Source organism: Bombus bifarius, unplaced genomic scaffold (genome assembly GCF_011952205.1).
Source record: "Bombus bifarius isolate JDL3187 unplaced genomic scaffold, Bbif_JDL3187 scf7180000008213, whole genome shotgun sequence".
Taxonomy (NCBI): domain Eukaryota; kingdom Metazoa; phylum Arthropoda; class Insecta; order Hymenoptera; family Apidae; genus Bombus; species Bombus bifarius.
In genome coordinates this window covers 1,323,479-1,336,766 of record NW_022884516.1, presented here as the reverse complement: position 1 = coordinate 1,336,766, position 13,288 = coordinate 1,323,479, and the positions used below count along the sequence as shown (strand labels likewise).

General features: G+C 34.5%; 4 protein-coding genes across 7 annotated transcripts; 3 read left to right on the top strand and 1 right to left on the bottom strand.

The window, feature by feature from the left end:
* The first annotated feature begins 2,393 nt into the window (after positions 1 to 2,393).
* LOC117210844 (late histone H1-like) lies at positions 2,394 to 3,661 on the top strand. The gene is made up of 2 exons (XM_033454244.1): positions 2,394 to 3,360; positions 3,441 to 3,661. Exon 1 carries the CDS (start codon positions 2,494 to 2,496, stop codon positions 3,163 to 3,165), a length of 672 nt encoding a protein of 223 aa, XP_033310135.1. The 5' UTR covers positions 2,394 to 2,493; the 3' UTR covers positions 3,166 to 3,360; positions 3,441 to 3,661.
* A 2,189-nt stretch (positions 3,662 to 5,850) lies between these two features.
* On the bottom strand, positions 5,851 to 6,417 carry LOC117210845 (histone H3). Its single transcript, XM_033454246.1, has one exon. It carries the CDS (start codon positions 6,348 to 6,350, stop codon positions 5,940 to 5,942), a length of 411 nt encoding a protein of 136 aa, XP_033310137.1. The 5' UTR covers positions 6,351 to 6,417; the 3' UTR covers positions 5,851 to 5,939.
* Positions 6,418 to 8,886: 2,469 nt separating this feature from the next.
* On the top strand, positions 8,887 to 9,543 carry LOC117210850 (histone H4). The gene has a single exon (XM_033454251.1). It carries the CDS (start codon positions 8,929 to 8,931, stop codon positions 9,238 to 9,240), a length of 312 nt encoding a protein of 103 aa, XP_033310142.1. The 5' UTR covers positions 8,887 to 8,928; the 3' UTR covers positions 9,241 to 9,543.
* Positions 9,544 to 10,020: 477 nt separating this feature from the next.
* LOC117210818 (U4/U6 small nuclear ribonucleoprotein Prp4) lies at positions 10,021 to 12,627 on the top strand. 4 transcript variants are annotated; one of them, XM_033454188.1, is made up of 5 exons: positions 10,021 to 10,125; positions 10,679 to 11,233; positions 11,311 to 11,688; positions 11,759 to 11,972; positions 12,044 to 12,627. In XM_033454188.1, exons 2-5 carry the CDS (start codon positions 10,708 to 10,710, stop codon positions 12,501 to 12,503), a joined length of 1,578 nt encoding a protein of 525 aa, XP_033310079.1. In that variant the 5' UTR covers positions 10,021 to 10,125; positions 10,679 to 10,707; the 3' UTR covers positions 12,504 to 12,627. The 4 variants fall into 4 exon arrangements, with proteins under 4 accessions (XP_033310079.1, XP_033310080.1, XP_033310078.1 ...); XM_033454189.1 differs by lacking the exon at positions 10,021 to 10,125 and adding an exon at positions 10,438 to 10,531; XM_033454187.1 differs by lacking the exon at positions 10,021 to 10,125 and adding an exon at positions 10,438 to 10,599.
* Positions 12,628 to 13,288: the final 661 nt, after the last annotated feature.

Below are 13,288 nucleotides of genomic sequence, written 5' to 3'. Positions count from 1 at the left end.
TAGTACAATCAGTATACTATAATCCCGAATTTTAGGTTAGAATTCTATTTTCTTACTCCCAACTATTATATGTTACTTTGATATGCTAAAAATTATAACATACATGCATATGCATGCATTTTATTTACATCCGTTAACGGGATCATTACCTATGCTGTACGAAGTTTACAGCAAAAACTTTTTGAAATAATCATACGTAAGAATTATTTTAATGAAGAGGAAAGAGAAACGTTGATTAATTCGTTATTTAGAACAATGTTATAAATTATTAGAAAAGACTATCTTTTCTGTGCTTTAATCGCAATAGTTATCTTCGGAAGCGAAAGACCGACCATACCGAACGTGTTAAAAATATGAAAATCACATGATATTCGGAATTATTAATTTTATTACAGTTTCCTACGCAGGAAATTGTCATATTCGTAGATAATGCTAGTTGTTTATAAAAGAGACACGTGTTACAAATTTCTTAGTTAATGGATGACATTTATTTACTATTAATACTTATTTTGAAAACAACATTGATGAACCATTATAGAAATGGCTTCCGTATAGATGGAGTCACAGACGTTTGGCAATACGAAATTTGATTGGTTCACCTAAGAAAAGACTATTTCTGAGGGAAGAATATAGCAACGAAATATTTTTAAATAATATATATTGCTTAAGAAATTATACGATAAATATATATTATTTAACCTATATTACTAGTACACTTGCAGTTACGCGTTATTTGTTTTTCAAAATTTTGGCAACCAAAGTAGAAATTTCTTACACCAGATGTCATAACATACAACCTTTCGCGTGCCCTCCATACTTAAATTTTTTGATGAACGGGCAAACTGATGTACAGAAAGATAATGCATAAATAATAAGAAATAATAACACTTAAATATTCAACACTGTTATTACTGTTATTTAACGCATGAATAAATACTCAAGTTAGGGTTGTATTATCTTTTCCCAAACGATAGAATGCAGAAAATTCTTCATGAAATACAATAAACGAATCAATGATGACGTGTCTTGTCGTTTATATGTCTCCCTCAAGTTCTGACTCCGATCATAAACTTTCTTATCATGTTTTATAAATAAAATACTTTTGAAAACACCTTTATTGTTGTTCTGGGTTGTTTGTTAACGCAATAATATTCGTTAATGTTCAAAGTAAAACATATTATGATAAATTGTAGCTGACATACCATATTTTTCTCAGTAATATATTAGCAGTTGAAAGCATAGAACAATGGATACCATATGAATATCACGTAGTTACTATTCGCTTTTTTAACGTGATGTTAATTGTCAAAAAATCGTTAAGTTTATGCAAAAGAACTTCAAGATTTTTGTATTCTGTGTAATGTACTATGTATAGTACCCTGTGATAAAGCAAGAGACAAGACTTGCTAAGTATGTTTAAAATACATATATATATATATATATATATATATATGTATGCATAGAGTATACTTGAATAAATATTAATCGAACTATTACATAAGTAGAAACATTTTTATAGCAGATATATTATATAGAATATACAACATGAAACAATAATACTTATGCTTTTCTATAGGAAAAAAATGTTATTCCATGTAGAACCGTTACGTTTTCGTATAAAATTGTGACTAGATTTCTCAGATGAAACTTAATTTGTAGTAAAATGAATTACAAATGCAAAGTAAACGATTTCATGAAAATATTTTGATATTAATATTTGCAACTCACATATTGAATGGTAGATTCCTTATACACGCTATCACGATCCTCATCAAGGAAAGAATACAAAATAAAACAGGTTAAATAAAGGCAAATGTCGTGAATCCTCATTTGAGGATACTAAAAGTATGAAAGATACAATAAAAATTCATTCTAGGCATATAAACCGAATATTTCACACATCCATGGGAATTGATATTAATCCAACGATAGAACATTCGCGGTTCACGTTGTACATCACTAAGCGATCGAATATCAAGCAAGTTTTTTAACGATCCATTACAGGTAGGATAAAAATAATTGAATATAAATTAGCAGCAGTCCTTTTTTTATGATTTTCTATATAAGTATTATGCCAATTTTCATGTAAATGTTTAGATTTTTAACTTTTTCTATACGATGTCCTATCGCACCGAAAAGACGGACTTCGTCGAACGGCGCAATATTTCAGTTGAACAAGTAAATACAGCCGAAAATTAAGAAACAAGTAAAACTACAAACACGTAGCTATATATTCGCGCAACTATTGTTCATTAACATGCATATAATATGGAGAAACAAAGGTTGAAAGTGAAGGTATATTTACCGCTTCTTCGCTGTCACGGAATCGCGGCATCCGACATATTGGGTGAGACTCTCTCCATGGTCCGCGCTTAAGAAAGAACACGCGCTGCCATGAAAGCTAACTATCATACCAAGAGCAGCATTGTTGGTTTAGATACCTTCAGGCACTTTGTATAACAATTTGGTTTGTGTTAAAGTATTTCCACAAAAATGGAAGACAAAGCGAACTCTAACAGTACCGCAGTTGAGGCTGCCGAGAATCCATCTACGCCAGCGAAGAAGTCGTCGAAAAGTAAGTCGAAATCGCAACGTGAAAAGGCGTCTCATCCGCCAACTTCGGAAATGGTCAACGCTGCCATTAAAGAGTTGAAGGATCGTAAAGGATCGTCTCTCCAAGCTATCAAAAAATACATTGCCTCCACTTACAAAGTCGACGGAGAGAAATTTGCTCCGTTCATTAAGAGGTACTTGAAATCTGCTGTGACATCTGGAACTGTCGTCCAAACAAAAGGCAAAGGAGCGTCTGGATCTTTCAAGTTGTCTACTGGAAAAAGTGAAACTTCTAAAACCAAGAAGGTTCCTCATCCAGCCAAGAAGGCAGCACCAAAAAAGGTACAATCTGTCGAGAAGAAGACCGTCTCGAAGAAAACTGCTCCTGCTAAGAAGCCGGCATCGCCCAAAAAAGCTGCAGTTGAAAAGAAACCGGCACCAGCGAAGAAGAGTGCATCCAAGGTAGCCGTTGCAAAACCAAAAGCTGCTAGCGAAGCCAAGAGCATGTCGAAAGCTAAGAAGACCGCCAAAGCACCAGCGGCCAAGACTAAAACACCTAAACCCAAGAAAGCAGCTGCACCAAAAGCAGTTAAATCCCCAGCAAAAAAATAATTATTTTCAAACTACGTTGCCCTTCAAATCCAAATGGCCCTTTTCAGGGCCACTAAATATTTTTTACAAGGAACAATCACCGTTTTCTATCCATTGGAAACAAAATACCCATAAATTCAAATCGAGGTTTTTATCACAGTTAAAAACAATTTTATTTTGTTTATTGGTTTAAATACGAGAAAGAAGTACATAACGGTATGTGTTCATTGATATATATTGATTCTTGAAAACATTATTGAAATTTCGTATACTTAGTATTTCATGAACTTCTATAGACACAACTTATAGACGTAACCATAAGTTATGTTTAGACCTTTGTCCAGAAGTACAAAAAAGGCAGTGAGTTTTAAACCATTATGTTTCCAACCATGCTGTATGATTGGTCAAGGTACTAGGGAATCTAACAGGGAAGCGCTGCTGCATAACCTCTCTACCCTACGCTATCGACCAATTCCCGCCAAAACAGCAGACGTGGACACACCATGTGCATATTAAGGTAGAAGCCAGCAGGTTCTTTCATCAAAAATAACACGGAACTAATCACTAGATTATATTATCCTAGGACGTTAAGCCTTTGTCCATGGACAATGACATTTATAACAATCGAACATTTTAAAAATTTTCTAATCACGATCATTTAATGTTAGATACTTATAAGACACAGAAAAGTTCTTTTTATATATAAATGATTCACGCTATTTATTACACTATCTAATCCTTAAACATGATTCGGATAAGACTGATGTCTGTATTTTTTTCAGACAAATACAATCAACATGGTGAACGAGTGAAATGTAACTGCACTCTGAAGCGATGCATTATCTTATCTAGATTATACTACAAAGAATAGTAAAAGTGGATGTTTTAGATTTATACAAATATTATTTCATTTGTATAATTTTAGTCTTTTTACTGCATTTCAATGAGGCAAATATAAACGTATTTTCCAAAAATAAATATTTATCAGTGACGTATGTAGATTCTGTCTCTATTTTTTAGTTTTTAATATACATTTAATATACATTTAATATACATTTTTTAATATACAGTTGTAGAAGTCGAAAGCTAATTCATAACTTTATAACCTATAATTGCATATTAGACATGAATAATATACTGACCATTCTTTTTATATTTATTGATTATAAAAAATCTGAATGCATTTTGGATGATATGAACAGAGAATGCTTGTCATATCGTCAAACCTAGAAGCTCTCACACAATTTGTGAGTAAAAGAGACTTCTTCCGACTATATAATGAGTATAGCATAAAACACGTATTGCATTTACAACTTAACATTCGAGTCATTCGTAAATGAATCACATACTGAATATAGAGTATTTAGGTTCGATTATTTACGTTGTATATTAATTATTATCACAAAACTTTTCTTTAATTATGAAATGGAAATCGCATTTTGTGAGGTTATTTGAATACCATGGACTTTTCTTATAATTTATAATATACATGTTTTTGCTACCGTCATGGGTTTCATAAGTAATGCAGAATACGGTGCTACCTTCTCTCTCAATTTCCTTCTCTTCCTCAATCCTTCTCTTGGTTTATTTAGTCTAATGCAGTGATATCTCAAGTCAAGACCTTATCGCGAACATTCTTTAAGAAGAGCCTTATCTTTTGTATTTTTTATAAATATTTTTGATTATAATCTAACTTTCTTGTGATGTTAAGTAGTGGAGCTAATGTTTAGAATTGGAATGGGCATTTACATTGTCTTCGATAATGTACTAAAATTGAAGGTCTATAAGTAAAAAGCATTCTACAGATATATTTTGGAATTGAACTTAGGAATTTAATTCTTCGATACTTTCCTTATATGTTCATTTCACAGTTTGATGTCGTTTAGGTTATATAATTGAAGTTTGGTTAGCCTGCCTATACATTAAATTTTTTCTACTATCATATCCCTTACCAATCCCAAACTGTATCAAATATGATGACTCATACTTAATCCTGGCCTATATCATGAAAACTAGTCCTTATTTCTGAGAACAAGTACTTACATATTGCTATCTGTTCAAAACTTTCTAGTTTAAAAACGGTTTCAAATGGCTAGCTAAATATCGAAGCAGACTCATCGAAAACATCAAGGAATATCAATACAAATAGTCTTTTTACAGATTACAAAACATTTTCAAACGTAAGTACTTCGTAACTGTTCATAATACAAATTGAAATCGATAGAATATATTAAGTATTTCTGAGCCTAACATCATAATCTCAGACAAAACAAGCCATGGAAGTGATGCAAAGCAAAACTTAGTGTTTTTATTCATTTTATTTCATCTGAATTCGTAAAAATTTCAAGGATCTATAAAAAGGACAAAAGGTTATGTTAGATAGAGAAGGTATAGACAAAGATCGACAGAGGGACACGTTACCTAACGCAAAAGGGGGCAGCTGCCCGACAGATGTTCCCCACTCTGTCGTGGGAAAAAGTAGCATGTCCGCCTAAAACATTTAGTAGACAATTTCATTAAATAATAAATATTCATAAGTCCGGAATCTTAATTTTAGAAAAAGCAGAATTAAACACCCGAATTATAGAAATCTTAAGCCACGTGTATTATACTTTATACCGTTAACTTTAAGAATAACGGGTCAAAGTATCGGGAATTGTATGTGGACCTTTTTCACGATGCAATAAAATAATGATTATCTTAAGATCGCAGTCGAAAACCTGAAGTTCCTATATTGAAGAGAATTTTGGCCCTAAAAAGGGCCGATTGTTTATAGAAGAAGAAAAATAGGCTGTTTAGGCTCTCTCTCCTCGAATACGGCGGGCCAACTGAATGTCTTTTGGCATAATGGTAACACGTTTAGCATGGATTGCGCACAGGTTGGTATCTTCGAAAAGACCAACGAGGTAAGCTTCGCTAGCTTCTTGCAAAGCCATGACGGCGGAGCTCTGGAATCTCAAATCGGTCTTGAAATCTTGAGCGATTTCACGAACCAGACGTTGGAATGGTAACTTCCTGATCAGCAGTTCAGTGCTCTTTTGGTATCTTCGGATTTCACGAAGAGCGACAGTTCCAGGCCTGTAGCGATGAGGTTTCTTCACTCCACCGGTAGCCGGAGCACTCTTACGAGCAGCCTTGGTGGCCAATTGCTTACGTGGAGCCTTTCCACCAGTCGATTTACGAGCAGTCTGCTTGGTACGAGCCATCCTTTCAAACAGTTGGAAAATACAGCGATACGTTCACCGTTATGACAAAATGTAGAATACGCTCCGCGCTTGGAAGTTCCCACTTTTATATGATGCAACTACCGGCTGCCGGCTTCGGATTGGTCGAGCGTCGCACTGGAAGGGGAACTACGCGACCGTCAACACAACAAAGCTTCTATTCTATTTCTACCTGTTTTATTTCTTTTATATTCAGGCAAATGTAATTGTGGCTGTGATAGATTTGAAATTTTAGCAACAAATGAGTCCAAGTTTGAAAATATTTAAGAATAGATAATACCATTAAGGCTCGATATAAGATTGGTACAAATACCTAGTACAAAAGGAAATCGTGTGACTTAATCAAAATAGTTATATCCAAAAAACCATACCTTCAAGAAGCCCCTCTCCCACAACAGAGCGGAAATGCCATAACCAAGTAAGATCTTACAGACAACGTAGCAGACAAGATGGAGAGCCACATAGAAAATATTCAAGAAGCGTTCTACGTCCTTAAGTAATAAGAGTCAATAAGAACTAATATCATTTTAACCTCAATGCCTAAACTTATGATTATGGAGTTAGAGTATCCTTCCAATCCATTCCAGCTATTCAGCAATTGTTTTAATATGCAAAATGACGTTTAGTTCAAAGATACAAAATCCATAATCAACGAACACAGACGGAAGTCACAGTCTATTCACTTTTTATTTATTATTTCAAGCCTGAATATTTCTTCTTTTACACGGTACATTTCTGCAATTGACGATAAAGCAATGTTTTAAGTTTCGTTAAAAATTAAATCTAATTTCGAGACAAAAATATTACCAGGGTTAGAATAGAAGTAAAGGATGATTTTTTAGGAAAGAGTAACCATTAAATTTAGTGAAAGCCGGATTTTGCATACAAAGGACGTGGAGCAGATGTTCGACGCAGATGTTCTGTTCTCTGTAGGGGACCGAAGTACAATATTTACTCCAAATTCTGATTACAATATAATATTGCAGCAAAATCATAAATTCTAAATATTTCAGTGTACTTTAAATTATATAAAATCGACGTCATAAAAAATAAAAATGAATCGTAAAACATAATTGATCTAAACTACCTGAATTTAGATTTTTAAACAGAAATTTTAAATTACTTATTACTATATTATTACATTCTATATCATCCATCCGATTTACATATTTATTACGTCAATAAGCACTATTGATCTCTTTTTTTAAGAAATTTAATCACACTTCTAATATGATAAATGAGAGAGATAGGGGGAGATATCTATTGGGAGTTTGGAAACATTCATATAAAATTTTCTACTTTCACGACAATAATTTTGAATAAAACATAATAAAGATTTAGATTGTATTTTATTTTTCTTTTTTTTTTTTTATTTGGTAGACTATTTACAATCAATTCTCGTTGAGAACGATTGTATTTTATGGCAGCAATAGAATAATAATTTTACGAGTCGAAAACTTGAAAAGAATTTTGGCCTTAAAAAAGGCTGATTGTTTATGGAAAAGAATCAGGTGAGTTATTTAGGCAACATTTTTGGGGTGACACCGCCCTCATTACCTGGCCTTGTTCAACAGATTTAGGAATCCAGTTAGGCGTAGGTGGTGGCGTTCTGGTGACACTGTTTTCAAATACTTTTACAAGTCTCTTGCTGGCGGTATGAGAAGAAGGATTGTAGCGTTTAGGGCTCGCAAGATCAAGGAGAAAATGGAGAACGCTTCAGTTTAGTGTAATATTTTCTAGCCAGTATTACATAAAATCAAAACTTCGAAAACGTTGATTCTTCCGCTGCGTAATCTGCGCGCCAGCATTCTTTTACCGAAACTATTTACCGATGTTCATAGCTGTGCGGTGGACTCTCCCTTAGGAATCTCTCAATCATCAGTAAGTTAACTGATGATCCGGGAAACCTATGGGTCTTCTTTCAATCATTATGACGTGCCTACTGGGTTCATTACCCCTCTTATCGTTGCTCAGCACTTCAGCGAGTTGAATCATAAAAAAAGCTGCTGGCTTTGACACTGTCCCGTGAAACTTCTTGACGCATGTTTTTCACCAGATGATATTGTATGTGTACTATATTTACCGAGCCTCTCTAAGGAGGGTGTATTTTTCAACCAGTTGGGATGCCACGACGGTCATTCCGATCCCGAAGCCAAGTAAAGATAGACTCCTTCCTGGTAATTACAGGCCTATCAATTACAGTCTTTTGTCTGCCTTATTGGTCCCTGCCCTGTCGTAATCCTCATGGATCATGTGAGTGCGTATTCTCTGATGTCTCCATTCTAGAGTTTCATCATTTTAGACTGGTCACTTTACAACAAACCAACAAATTGATGAGAAGTTTAATTCTAAAAATTGAATTCACATTCAATATAATATATGCGGCTTTCAACCGAAGTAGCTCCCTCTGTATGCGATGCTGTTACCAGAACAAGGCCTTTGATTGGCCAAGCGCGGACTGGAGGGGGATTGCGCAACTGTAAGCATAAAAGCGCGGTGCCAGGAGAATCAGGCATCCACTTAGTGGTCGCTGTTTCACCTGTACTGATCGAGTTGCATAATGACTGGTCGTGGTAAGGGAGGAAAAGGATTGGGAAAAGGAGGAGCAAAGCGTCATAGAAAGGTTTTGCGTGATAACATCCAAGGTATCACCAAGCCAGCCATCCGTCGTCTTGCTCGTCGTGGTGGTGTGAAGCGTATTTCTGGACTGATTTACGAAGAAACGCGTGGTGTATTGAAGGTGTTCTTGGAAAACGTTATCCGAGACGCCGTAACCTACACTGAACACGCCAAGAGGAAAACTGTGACGGCTATGGATGTAGTCTACGCCTTGAAACGTCAAGGAAGAACTCTTTATGGTTTTGGTGGTTAATTTCCCTTGCTGCGCCCTTCTACGAACAAACGGCCCTTTTCAGGGCCAACAACATTTTCAACGATGGAATTTTCTGTTTCAAAGAACCGTGTAAATCGATAAAGTAATCATGAAAGGCAAGACCCATCATATAAATCTATGTTTACACCAAGGTTTACACCAAGTTTTAGATGTCTTATCAACCCTTCATGGAGTTGTCTTTTTAGATATCAAATGCTTGTTCCTTTGTCTGAAGTTATACATAATGCATAGTGAAAATGGTTGAATGAGGTTATAAAGTTGAATATTGTAGTTATTTCAAAAGACTAATCAGGTTTTATAGAGAAATACGAATCCCGAATCATGTTAAAATCCAATGCAATGTCAATTCCGAATTGTGTCCTTTATAATACATTGAAAAAGGTTTTTGCGTTATCTAGTTTAAAAACTATAGTAGGTTCTAGAACAACGTAATTTTAGGAACCTTTCTAATAATCTAATAATCTTATAATATAATTTAATATAGAATAGATATATAATAAAATTTCATATATTAAATAATTTTATATATTTTATATACCAAATATTTATATATTTATAAATTAATGCCAATTCACAAATGTTCTTTATGAGATTCAAAGTACATGTAAAATATGTGCAAAGAATGTGGTTTTGATTGGTTGTTTTTGATAGATTCTATACAATTGTAAGTGTCACGTATACAAATAAACATACAAAGGCGTGTCGGTGAGCGATACGAGCAATACTTCCCGCGGTTCCATCCTTTGTCCCTATGCTTTTCCGAGAGACTTTTTTATGTCTTTATTTATATGTTCATCAGTTTGTGTCATTTAATACATATGTACTTTAATTTACGATCTCATTATACTACACAGAATTACTTAGGTAAGTATAAATATTTATAAATAAAGTATTCTTATAATTTTATACCCTACGCGTTCAACCAATCAGAATATTTGTTCTTAAATTTTAGGTTAGTTCAAAGATTCCCATTTATGTGTTATGTCCCGCTTATATTCCCATTATTCTTCATCAAGATTTTATATAAATTTATGACTATGTGTGTATAAATTATATGTATAAATTTGTAACTAACAATGCAAAATGAGAAAGCTACAGTCATTTGAATATCGATATCTCGATACAAGTCGATTTGAACGAAAAGAAATGTTATCGATTGTTGTTTTCTATCTTGGATATGTTCGTGTTTGAATCATTTTAAGTATGCAGTGTTGCTTGCTTGACAGTTAATAGGTGCTAATAAGTTCTAGCTATTATTACATTTATTCTGGTATATAATTTCTGTTTAACCCACATAGAACATCATACCTTAGAAGCGTAATTTCGTACACTTTTTGTGTAATGTAGATTATATTTAAATTATTTTACGAGGTTAAGAAACCATATAGTATTATTAATTTTGTATTGTTTTCTACAGCTTTTGCGTATAATAAGTAATTGTCTAAAATGTCAGATGACGAAGATTTGGTTTATGTTAAGAAGCAAAAGACTGTTCATTATGGATCCCTCGAAGAAGCGGAGCGTGCTAGATTGGTTGCTGTGGCTGAATCTTCCGAGGAAGAAAAGACTACCACAAATTTGGGAGATAATGCCAGTGCTACAGCTACTTTGGGAAACATTCATATATCAAATGAATATATGGAACTTGAAGATGAGATGTCTAAAGATAGACAAGCTCTCTTAGAAGAATTTGAACGTAGAAAGAAAGCTCGTCAAATCAACGTGTCCACTGATGATTCCGAAGTAAAGAAAAATTTGAGACAATTGGATGAGCCTATTTGTCTCTTTGGTGAAGGACCTGCAGATAGGAGAACAAGACTGAGGGAATTATTGGCTAATTTGGGTGAAGATGCAATTAAAAAGAAACACGAAGAGGAGGAGAAACCATCCCATCCAATTGAGAGAGACACAGAAACAACATGGTATCACGAAGGGCCAGACTCACTTCAAATAGCACGTTCTTGGATTGCTAGTGAGCTTAAAATATACTGTTTCTAGTCTTTTTGTCTTTTATTGTTTATCTGTGTGATATTTTTATTTATTCAATAGCGTATTCATTGCCCAGAGCAAAGGCGAGATTGGGTAAGGCAAGGCAGGATTTGGAGTTGCCAACAGCTACGCGTACAGCACGCCGTCAAGAGCTTCTGAAAAAGTTACAAGCTTTGACAATTTACTGTTCTCAAATTGGAGATACGAGGCCAATTTCTTTCTGTCAGTTCAGTCCAAATTCCAAATTGCTCGCTACAGCTTCATGGTCAGGCTTGTGTAAAATATGGTCTGTACCTGACTGTACTTTGTTAAGAACACTTAAGGGACACACTTGTAATGTTGGCTGCATTGTTTTTCATCCAAAAGCTACTATTACTGAAGAAGTGGTAGGAGAAAAATCTGGACAGACTTGTGTGTTAGCATCTTGCGCTTCGGATGGTATATTTATTGTACCAAAATTTTATGATATACATGGTAAATACTATTCTAATATTCACTGTGTATATAGGAACAGTAAAGTTGTGGAGTGGTGGATCTGGGGAGGAACCCTTAGCTGAAGTCGAAGGTCATGAACCGCACAGAGTTTCAAGGCTAGCATTTCATCCGTCTGGTAGATTTCTTGGGACATGTTGCTACGATGCATCTTGGAGACTTTGGGACTTGGAACAGCAAGCAGAAGTCTTACATCAAGAAGGTCATGCCAGAGCTGTGCATTGTATTAGGTAACATACCTAAAATTGTATATATTTTCAATGACAAAAAACAGCGTGTTCAAAACAATGTTGGTCTATAGTTTTCAGGGTGACGGTAGTGTAAGCGCCACAGGAGGTCATGACTCTTTCGGTCGAGTGTGGGACCTTCGCACAGGACGGTGCATTATGTTTATGGAAGGTCATTTGAAATCTATCTTTGGTATCGATTTCTCCCCGAATGGATTTCACATAGCAACAGCGAGCGAAGATAATACTTCTAAGATATGGGATTTACGAAAGAGATCCTGCGTGTATACGATACCTGCGCACACAAATTTACTATCAGACGTGAAATACCAAAGGATAGAAGGACAATACCTAGTCACAGCATCGTACGATAATACTGCGAAAATATGGTCAAATAAAACCTGGCAACCACTTAAAACGTTACCAGGTCACGATGGTAAAGTTATGTCCGTCGATATTTCTTCCGATCATAAATTCATCGGGACTAGTTCGTACGATCGAACGTTCAAATTGTGGGCTCCAGAAAACATGTAAAAAGACTTGATGGAATAAAGAATAATTTAGAAACAAACGAATTAAGGAAGACTACTTTATCGCCGCATACAGGAAGACTTCATTTTTGTACTATAAGAGAAGTAATAAACATATATTTTTATTATTTGTTCCTCAAGTAGTATCATATTATAATCACATTTAGAAAGTATTATTATAGTGGTCATCTAAATCAGTCTAAATCTAAAGTGTAATCTTACAAAATATTTACTGCTGACAACAGAATGCAAATTTATAGGTTCTTCAACTACTCGTAAAGTTATTCTTGTAATTATTTAAATTGGACTTTGTACTTAGTTTGATGTGCGATTGTAGTTTTACGTCATTGTCGATAAACATAATCATACGCAATTACTGAAAGATATTTCTCCTTATTTATGTCGAACGTTATATTCGAGAACGATTTTGTTTTACATGTTTTTATCGATTGAAATGTTTAAATTTCGGAAGTTGAAGAATTCTTAATTGGTGTCTTACGATTATTAATGGTTGAGGTAACTTAAAACGAATAAATGCAAGTTTATCAGTTGATGGTCGGTCGAGGAGTTTTGAATATAACCGGACGACTTCACTTTCACAAACACCGAAGTAACTGAGGACAAGAGGGTCTCTCTTGAGATATTACTTTATTTAATAAGTTTCACGATAACTTTCCAGAGTAATCAAGTGGATGTTTCTTTTCCGATAAGAATTGATTTTGTATTTCCTTTCCTTTTTTGTACCTTTTAATTCTCTCATAATCGGAAGGAAGAGTTACGAGGTAATAA

Bases quoted from the DNA above. Each gene is read 5' to 3' on its own strand.
- LOC117210844 (XM_033454244.1), top strand. From the start codon at position 2,494: ATGGAAGACAAAGCGAACTCTAACAGTACCGCAGTTGAGGCTGCCGAG.
- LOC117210845 (XM_033454246.1), bottom strand. From the start codon at position 6,350: ATGGCTCGTACCAAGCAGACTGCTCGTAAATCGACTGGTGGAAAGGCT.
- LOC117210850 (XM_033454251.1), top strand. From the start codon at position 8,929: ATGACTGGTCGTGGTAAGGGAGGAAAAGGATTGGGAAAAGGAGGAGCA.
- LOC117210818 (XM_033454188.1), top strand. From the start codon at position 10,708: ATGTCAGATGACGAAGATTTGGTTTATGTTAAGAAGCAAAAGACTGTT. The intron at 11,689-11,758 runs GTATATTTATTG...CTGTGTATATAG, and splicing joins AGCATCTTGCGCTTCGGATG to GAACAGTAAAGTTGTGGAGT. The intron at 11,973-12,043 runs GTAACATACCTA...GTTGGTCTATAG, and splicing joins AGAGCTGTGCATTGTATTAG to TTTTCAGGGTGACGGTAGTG.